The 9,885-nt window shown below is 41.7% G+C and overlaps 1 protein-coding gene and 1 long non-coding RNA gene across 2 annotated transcripts; one reads left to right on the plus strand and one right to left on the minus strand.

Annotated features, from left to right (window-relative positions):
- Positions 1-3,459: 3,459 nt before the first annotated feature.
- On the minus strand, positions 3,460-6,518 carry LOC144996557 (uncharacterized). Its single transcript, XR_013659479.1, has 3 exons — positions 6,378-6,518; positions 5,418-5,504; positions 3,460-4,492 (listed from the first exon to the last, which is right to left on the minus strand). It is a non-coding gene; the product is annotated as an uncharacterized LOC144996557 (long non-coding RNA).
- Positions 6,512-9,796, plus strand: s1pr3b (sphingosine-1-phosphate receptor 3b). Its single transcript, XM_011481614.3, has 2 exons — positions 6,512-6,653; positions 6,920-9,796. Exon 2 carries the CDS (start codon positions 7,006-7,008, stop codon positions 8,125-8,127), a length of 1,122 nt encoding a protein of 373 aa, XP_011479916.1. The 5' UTR covers positions 6,512-6,653; positions 6,920-7,005; the 3' UTR covers positions 8,128-9,796.
- Positions 9,797-9,885: the final 89 nt, after the last annotated feature.

Consider the following 9,885-nt stretch of genomic DNA (forward strand, 5'->3'; position numbering starts at 1 on the left):
GATGGTTTTAGATGCGACAAAGCTCGAAAGACACTGATATAGTTAGAACAGCACTTATTGACTTAGATATCTGTTTTTCTTTTACATTTCATTTTAACAGAACTGAGAAAAGGCAGTAATCTGACTCAAAGTCTATCTTTAACCAGTAAAAATAAAATAAGCTCACCTGTGACAGATAAAATACAACCAAGTGTCATATTTCAACATTCTACTGTCACACAATGTGGCAAAGAAAGATTAGGCAGCCACCGATTCAGCACTTCGACCTAAAAAGATGAGACACGTACGTCTGTGACTATAGATGCACTTCAACTATTACAGACAGAATGTAAAAAAAAAAAATAAAACAATCCAGGAGATCACATTTTACAATCTTGAATAAACTCAATTCAGCCTTCTTTCTCCTCCAAATAGTGGTGTTTATACCAAAGAGTTCCATTTCGCTCTCATCTGACCACATGACATTCCTGATCCTCCTCTGGATCATCCAAACGGTCTCTGGAGGACTTCAGACGGGTCTAGCCATGTGCAGGCTAAAGCAGGGGGACCTTTGGAGCTCTGTGGGATTTGAATCCATGATGATTTGTAAATTTGTTCTTTTCAGTGTGGTTCAGTTCTTCTAGCAGGTCCCTGGTGTCCTTTAACAGTTATTCTGTCTTGGTCATGATGGACAAGTTCTGACTGTTTAAGGGTGTGGACCGGTGTTTTTCATACAGATAACCAGGTCAAAAATTACTACAGGTAACAAGTAAATGATGAAAAAGCTTATGTTCGGTTCACTTTAGCCTGGCAACACGCATTCAAGCACCCTTTTGGGCTTCTGTGTTCAAATCTCTAGCATTCAGGCGTCGCTACACAAGATTTGAAGTCGGTTTTCAGGCTCTATGTATAAAACGTGCGGCCACTGAACGAACATTGAAAGTTGGAGCAATGGAACTTTGACCAATCAGGGACTCTGATATGGATGACGTCCCTTTCAATTCACAGAAGTGCCAACCGTTGGATAATTGATCATAAAGGAGGAATTACCAATTGTGGTTTGTGTTTGGCTGGAAGTATTTGACACAAAGTCTTTCTTGTATCGGAATAGAGCTGCGAAAGAAAAAGCCTGGAGCGGGATTTGCACCGCTTTGACATTTCATATCAAGGCTCTTCCAACTGTGGGTATATGCGCTAGTGTTGGGCAGCAGCAGTCCAGTGTGAACACCATGTGCTAAAAGCTGGTTTAAGAACCTCCTACACATGCCCGGTGGGACTGCGCATTGAAGAAGTAACAGGTCTGTGAGGGAAAGAATTATTGTTTGTTTGTTGGTTTTAAATGCTTATTTTCTGCATCATTATACAAAAAAAATCCTTTATTCTGTCTCTAACATTACAGACCTCATCTTTTTTTGTGGGACTAATTGCAGAATCTGTGACGAATACTTTTTTGCCCCACAGTATTACACGAATAAAATGTAATAAAGGAGAGCAATTTACCGCTAAAAAGTCCCCAGCGCCAAAACGAAACGGGAGACCTATTTCTGTTTGTGTGGCCCTCTGGAGTTGGCATATTCCAGACTAAACTGTGCCAAAGCTGGAAGCAGAAACATTTCAGAACTCTTGTTCTGCTGCTGCATGTGAGGGACCGCCCTGCCTCGATATACTCGCACCACAAAGCCACAGGGGCAGGAGGGGAGAGTCTGCCTCCCATTTGAAGCTCAGACCTAACCGGGTGTGTTTCTGCCTCAAAATGATGAGGGTCAAATTAGAGGCAGCACATTCATGTAATTGCACATGGACGTGGCCAGTGGAAGCAGAAGACTGACCCTGACTTTGCTGCACTGATGAAGGGTTAAGAGCCTGAAGAAGACAAAGTGATGACTACAGGCATCCTGGCCAATTAGACTTTAAAATGCAGAGTTAGCACAGCAGCAGAGAAAGCTCATCTCTGGACATTCGCACTTCACTAGAGTCCTCTGCTATGAAGGTTTAATGTTGCCAGTCAATTTATCTGCATCATAATCAATCATGAACGCACACATCCAATGTCTATAGACAATGCACTTAGCTTCTATTCAGCATCTAGATTAACAAGAAACAATTTGGAAAACCTTTATTTCAGAGAGAAGAACTGAAGCTGTAAGTATTTCAAATCCAACAGCAATCATGTTTTGATCCATTTTAAGAGCGTTTTCAGTGGTCTTTAATTGTGATTATGCAGCTTAAAAAAAGGGGTTTTCTAAGACGTAGTTTCTGCAGAGTGGCAGTAGTTCATTAAAAATCCGCGTCTGATTTGTGGGCAGGACTGTTACCGGGGAGTGGGCTTTTCCCCAATTCCTGTCATCCATCTGTTTACACGATCTCCTGCTAGCTTACAGCCCCTCAAAACCCCAAGCTAACATTACTGGTGCAACAAAAATGTCAGCAATATTGAAGCTCTACAGCTGTACAGTTTTGTTCCAGCTCCGACAAGGAAAACAAAGAAGTACAAGGATCAATTTGTCTGCAACTGCATTGAATGGAGCAGGGCAGGGAGTTTGTAGCCTGCGGAGGGTAATTTTATGTAACTACAAGCTTTTTCAAACATTTTTTTCATGTACTGATGATTCCCAATGGATTTAAATAAAGAAATACTCAGAAATGTATGAGTGTCTAATTATTTGCATTACTTTCAATTGTAATCTGATCAATTATTTACACATAAATGCTGCTATTTTAACAGCTTAATTAGCTATGACAAGTAGGAATAATCCAGCACGCAAAGCAATTAACCAGAAATATTTCATTAAGTTTTAACACGACTAAAAATAAAATAAAAAAGCAGCAAGTGCTATAAAGGAGCAGCGTGTTCTCTGGTGCACAGAAAGACTTGTGATCACGAAGGTTCTACTGTCTGGGGCTGGCTGTGGCTAACTAGCGGAATTTTTTGTTTAGTGTTATTAGAGATGGTTTTACCATCTGTGAGGCTCAGGGGAGGTTAAACATGCACTGCATTAAAAGGATGCAGCCTGTCCTTTATAAAAAGAAACTATAACACACATTTGGGATTTTTAGGGGGGATATAACTGATGCGTTTAGAAATAAAACAGCACAAGAGACAGTGACTACCATCCTGCTGACATGAATGACAGCAAAACTAAAACGGTGAAGCTGCAGCCTGAAACGTAACATTTTACCCATACTCTGCAGACTATGAATATACATAGACTGCTTCTGACCACATATTATGGGTTAGTACAAGCTGATGGTTTCATGCTCAGCCCAAGGTTTTGCAAATGCAGATGTGAGCCCCACACCACTGCAGTTAGCTGAGAAAAGATTTTCCAACCAATGTCTGCTAATCCAGCTGACATTCCACAAACCCGCTCGGTGATTGGTCCCAGATTTTCTCTGTCTGCATCCAGAGTATCACCCGTGTTCCCATAGCTGCTGGCACCTTGTGACCAGCAGGAAATGACTCAGAACTGGGACTGGAACAACGCTAATGGACCATTTTTGGACCACATCTGTTTATTCAGCCACACAAAAAGATTCTCAGAGGTTAATAACTGCAAAAACGGGAAGATATCCACAGTGTGAGCATCTTGAGGCACAAAGACAAGCGTTGAGATTCTGCGCGATTTTGGTCTATGACTCATTTATTCTTGATTTAGTTTAACTTGTGTCTCTCTGTGGAAACTTTTGGGTCAAAAAACGTCTCCAGATTCCACTTTGTCCCATCTGTTTCAAAGAGCCGTCTTTGCGCCTTATAGACCTCCGTCTGGGTGCCCTGCCCATCCTTCCTGGTTATGAGGTCATGAATGGAGGGCCAGAACAAAGGATGGGCCCGGCCGTCTTAGCAGACTCCTACAGCACACTTCATTTGTCCAATTCAAGTAAAAAAATAAAATAAAAGAAAAAGAAAAAGACAGATCTTCTGCTGACTTTTCAAGAAACTCTAAATACCCCCCCCCCCATTTGAGCTAAACATGCTCTGTGCCCTCTTGGGGTTCAGCTGGCAGGAAAAGCTGTCCAGTACAGTGAGAAAAGCCTGGGAGTGCATGTACAGGCAGTGAGTATGCAGATCCGGGCTGCAGAGCTCAAATGCTTTCATGGCTACAAAGAAGGATCAACACAAAACTGTGTCAGGTGTTTCTGCATTCAGTTTCACACAATCACTGAATAATACTTTGTCGTGGTTTAACAGCAACACAACCGTCAATCAAAGACCTCCCGGTTTGATGGCGGTTCTATAAATCACCAGAGAAGCAGCCACACATAAGGACGAAATGTTTTTTTGTCTCTTCCTCCTCTGGCCTCATATTTGCCTTTTACTTGGCCGCCCTTCTTTCCCTTTCATGTCCACCCCTCCCTCCTCCATGACAAACCTTTCTCCTCCCTTTCTCCACCTCTCAGCGATCACCAACAGGTCCATCACCACAAACTTTCTTTAGCGTTCTTCTTTGTCATCGTGCAGCAGAGCTCCTACAAGTTCCTCCAGAGCTCGAATTATTGAAGACCTCGATTTTGGCTGAAGGTGAACAGACAAAAGGAAACATGTAGCAGATGCATTCAAAAGTAAATAAATACTCAATACAAGATCTCAATTCAACATAAAGGAAAATCCTGAACATAAAACTAGATTATTATTAGTGGAACTGCTCATGGTTTCTTAATTGTACAAAAAAATCAATAAGAACTCAAGTTGGGATGTTTTTCACCCAATTCTGAGGCTAATGAGGATTAACTTAAAAAACAACTCAGGACATAAAACAAATTAGGTTAAAATGAAACTACTAGAACCCAGAACATTTTTGTTTGATGTTAAACTTTAAAAAAATATTGATTTTGTTCATTATTTTGGAAAATGTATGCACAATTTCAGGGTAAAGTCAAACATAGATTGGAGGCATTTTATGATTTATTTTAGACTGGAATAATCATCAAAACTATTTGATCTAATGCCTAATGTGGCTGGAAAACTTATGAAAATGAGGACAGTTAGACTGTACAGAAACTTAACAGTAGGTTTTAGTTTCAGCTTAAAAAGTCATTCAGACACATGTTGTGAAGTTTCTCTACTTTAACATTGATCAAGTTTCTGTCTGACTGAAACTGTGAGTAAAACAGACATGGACTAAGTTTTTTTTTAATCCACTTGTGAAGAACCCTGAATACTTTAGAGTCCCTCCGATCATCTTTGGATTTATTATAAAAGCCTTCGCAGTGGTCTTTTAATTGTGATTATGCTTTTTTTAGCTATAAATGTAAAACAGAAAAACTGGTTTTCTGGGACAAAGATGGAACCTGACATCATTGGCCAGACGTGGAAGATAAAACCCAAAAGTACCCTAAACCAAAAGTGTTTAGAATTATGGAAAAATTTATTAAAATCCGCAAGGGTGAGGGTCACCCGTTACAATACCCAATATGTGGGTATTTGGTTCCGGACTTACAGTTCTGGGCGTTTATGTCTGCAGCCAGGTCCCCTTGGTAGCTGAGCGGGGTGCAGCAGGGAGCTTTTGGCCCGCGCAGCGGATTTTCTACATCACAAATACAAACTGTTTCAAACTGCATTTTTTCATCTGCTCCTGATTCACAACGATTTGAATAAAGCAATACTCAGAACAGACATTTTAAGCTTCATTTCCTTAATATGTGTCCTCCATCGCAAAGGAGACGCATAGCGCAAAAGTCTGAGAAAATTGCGATAAACTGATACCTTAAATGTGTTACAACAATCTCTTTGCAGCTTGAAGTATTAAATGAATCAAATAAATCCCTTTTATGTTAGATGCTCGCCTCCTATGTAGACGAGGGTCATTTGGAGAATAATGGAAGTTATGATGACTCTTATTTAAATTAAACTGTTGCAGTGAAATTAAATTGATGTTTTGGGTTGTTTTGGTATTTGTGCAAATAATATCTTCATTGCAATATTGATCACTAATATCGCAAATTGCAAGTTTTCCTCATATCGTGCAGCCCTAATTATTAACCATGACAAAAGTGTTTGATAAGGTTTTGATCCTTTTATTTGTAATGATCTTCCACTCCGCTGTTCTCGTTTGCCACCCTTTTAAAGTCTTCTCCCCCCTTTTGCCCCCCCCCCCCCCCCCATAAACTGTTCTAGCTCCACCACTGTTGTACAGAAACTTCACAAAATACGTTTTAATTACCATTTTAGAATGAAATTATGAGGGGACAATTATTAATTTGACAACATAGAGAAAACAAGACTATATAAAGTCAATAAAAAGCTGGTTTGGACAAAGGTGGATGTCAACTTCCTAACAAAGAAACACATACAATATCTTTAAAGTGTCGAGAACTGTTGAGATTTATCCCAGAAGATTACATTTGTCTTGATGAATGGTTTAAACGTGAACTTCCGTGCTGTGTTTGTATGAATGAACCTTTGACGTGACCTCTGGCCGCCTCCGTCCGGGCTGAGGCGGGAACGACTCCGGGGGCAGGCGGGGAGGGAGCAGCTGACTGACTTCCAGCCCACCGCGCGCCGTCGAGCTGCGGACTCCTCGGAGAGCGGCTCGGAGATGGGGAGCTGCTGGTGTCCGTGACCGGACCGCGGAGAGCAGCTTCGAGAGGATGTCCCATGGAGGTCGAGAGGAGAAAGAACTTGTCGGTGCTGAATTTGGTTGAGTTTTCGGGGAACTTTCAGAGTCTGTCCGGCGGTGAGTTGAAGGCTCACGCGGCCGCCAGCGCGCGCGCTCTCTCTCTCAAACCGCTCCGCGTGCGCGCGCAGCTGTGACCAATTTACTTTAAATTTGTAACTCAAAAAACGAATGAATTTAGTTTATACATTTTTGTAACTGTAATTTAAAAGCTTTTTAGACAAATATTTATTAATTATTGTTCTTTTATGTAAAAGAATACCCAACTTATGGGCACTTTTACAAGATAAAAGTATTTTGTTGTCGTGTTTGTTGCTGTTTTATAGATAATAACCAGCATCCTCTGGGGTTAAATCACCCTGAAGTGCCAGCTCAAGTCTGATATCCAGTGTCAGCAGATGGTGATTCCAGGATGAACCCCATTATCTGCCTCCACTACAACTACACAGGGAAGCTGGGCCACCGGAACTGCTCGGGCTCCAGCCCAGGCACCGTCGACGCCAAAACCACGGTGTTCCTCATCATTTGCTGCCTGATCGTCCTGGAGAACCTCACTGTCCTGGTGGCCATATGGAGGAACCACAAGTTCCACAACCGCATGTACTTCTTCATCGGTAACCTGGCGTTGTGCGACCTCCTGGCTGGAGTTGCCTACGCGGTAAACCTGTTCCTGTCCGGAGAGAAGACCCTGCAACTCTCCACCACGGTCTGGTTCATCAGAGAGGGCAGCATGTTTGTAGCACTTAGTGCCTCCATCTTCAGTCTCCTGGCTATCGCCATTGAGAGACACCTGACCATGATCAAAATGAGGCCTTACAACAGCAACAAGAACTACAGGGTCTTTCTGCTGATCGGCGCCTGCTGGGTCGTTGGCATAACGCTTGGAGCTTTACCAATCTTAGGGTGGAACTGCTTGGACAACCTCAGCGACTGCTCCAAAGTCCTCCCTCTTTACAGCAAGAAATATGTAGCCTTCTGTATCACAGTGTTCATGGGTTTGCTGTTAGCCATGTCCATCCTGTACGCACGCATCTACATCCTCGTCAAGTCCAGCAGCCGGAAAGTAAGCAAGCACAGCAGCTCGGAGCACGCCATGTCCTTGCTGCGCACCGTCATCATCGTAGTCGGGGTTTTCATCGTCTGCTGGACACCCGTTTTTATCTTACTCCTGGTTGACGTGTCGTCTGAGGAGCGCTTCTTCATCATCTACAACGCAGAGTGGTTCATTATCGTGGCCATGCTCAACTCAGCCATGAACCCGGTCATCTACACTCTGGCCAGTCGAGAGATGAGACGGGCCTTCCTGGGTCTGATCTGCGGCGCCTGCTACAGGCATAGGGGTTCCGCCACAGGCAGCGGGAACAGGCAGTATTTGGAGCCCAGCCGGAGCCGGAGCAAGTCGTGGAGCAGCCAGAACAACCCCAACCAGCAGCACCAGCCCAGCTCCAGTCAGGCAGAACTGGAAAAGGATCGAGAGGCAGATCCCGGCAAAGCCTCTGGGAGGAAAGGAGCCGCGTGGGAAGAAAAAGACTGAAAAGACGGAAATAATCCAATGTGGAGAGAATGACTGGCAAACAAACAAAACTGGTCCAGAATTGAACATTCCTGCAGTGAGCTGTGACCTTGATGCAGGTGCATGGTGGCATTTGCAATTGGGAAGTATGTGCAACCTCTGTCATTGAAAGGCTTCTTAAGATACTCCCATTTGACCTTAACCATATCAGCACCCAAGTAGAATACACATGACGGATGAGAGGGTATAAAGAAAGGTATGTATAAAGACTATTACAGGCTTATTATCTTGGGGGAGGGGGCAAGCTAAAGTTGTTTTCATACCAGAATAGGAAGTGTACATTTGTTGTTAATTTATTGACTAAAAAGTAGATCCTGTCACTTAAGGAAGGGTTTGAAAAAAGCAGAAATGGATCCGTAAGAAAAAGTACATTTACTCTACAAAAAAAGTAAGAAACGAAAATGTATGTAAACGTTGTTCCACAAATCGCATAGTCTTATCTTGTTTTATTATACAGTATTATATATATTATGTCTTGTTGTAAATGCATGTTGTAGCCATACTGTAACATAAGTGTGCTCATTCATACAGCAGAGCTGCAGTTTTAGTGGTGTCAGGGCTCCATCTGCTGGTCATGGATGGTACTGATGCAAAAAAAAAAAGGTAATGGCCCTGAAATGAACCAAGCCTGGTCAGTCCTGGGACTACCATGTGCTGTAAGTTACTGTAGCCATATCGGGGCGCCTTCCAGCATTTCCATGAGCTGGTCCCAAATCTGGATAATTGCAAAGGGATTGGGTCAGGAGGGGGCATCCGCCGGAAAAGGAAGCCGGATTACGCCTGGCAACCCTTGAAGGGAACAGCCCAAAAGAAAACATACAAAACTTGGGTTGAGGAGGATGTAAATTATAAGTTAATTTATGTTGGATTTTTTATGATGAAATGACTAGAATTGACACTACATAATTAAAAGTAAACTGGTCGTTTACTTCACTCTCCTTTACCTCATAGTAACAGTAGAGTAACATATTATTTAGGATTTAAAAATCCTGTTCACAGTTGAAATTTTGATTATTTTCACCAAAAAATGTGTAATAATTTTGATACATTGAAATGCAATTTTAAACCATTGGCAGCTGCTTGTTAATCTAATTTAAAATGATTTAAAGGATTTTTTTCACACACAAACATGAAAAAATCTCAGATTAGGTGTCAGAGAAGAGAACAGACAACAATTTACAAACTCAGACTTCCAGATTCCAACTTCAGAAGAGTCCTTTCAAATGTTACATATCTGTCACTGACTTTCTGAAATCTGTCTTTCAATTGTTGTAGTTGCCCAATTAGTTTTTTGAAATAAATCATATAGTGATTCCTTTCTGTATGTTGTTACAGAAACATTGCCTGATTGTCTTGAGATTGCACTTAAGGAGTAGGATAATCTGTCGAGAAAAATCTTTATTATTGTGTTGTTGTTGGGAAAACTTCCATTTAAGTTATGTGTAACTCAAAGTTACTGGATCACAAATTGTTCAGTTTTTAAGAAAAAAACATTGTAAAAAGTTTAAGCAGGAATGTTTACCCAAAAAAACTGTTGGTTGTCCTAAAAATAAACCTATTTGCATCGTATCATCATTGGGCGATTATTGTGTGTCCGCGTTAGAGAAATAAAATTCACTTATAGCCTTTACTGAGTCGTGCTTGTGGGTTTCCTTTGAAACAGTATCTTTAATGTTTATTGCACATAACTGTGGCATTTTTCATATTCAGTCTGAAGTG

Source organism: Oryzias latipes, chromosome 12 (genome assembly GCF_053564925.1).
Source record: "Oryzias latipes strain Hd-rR chromosome 12, Olatipes_Hd-rR_3.1".
Taxonomy (NCBI): Eukaryota; Metazoa; Chordata; class Actinopteri; order Beloniformes; family Adrianichthyidae; genus Oryzias; species Oryzias latipes.

Excerpts from the sequence above, each read along its gene's own strand:
- s1pr3b (XM_011481614.3), top strand. The coding sequence starts at position 7,006 with ATGAACCCCATTATCTGCCTCCACTACAACTACACAGGGAAGCTGGGC.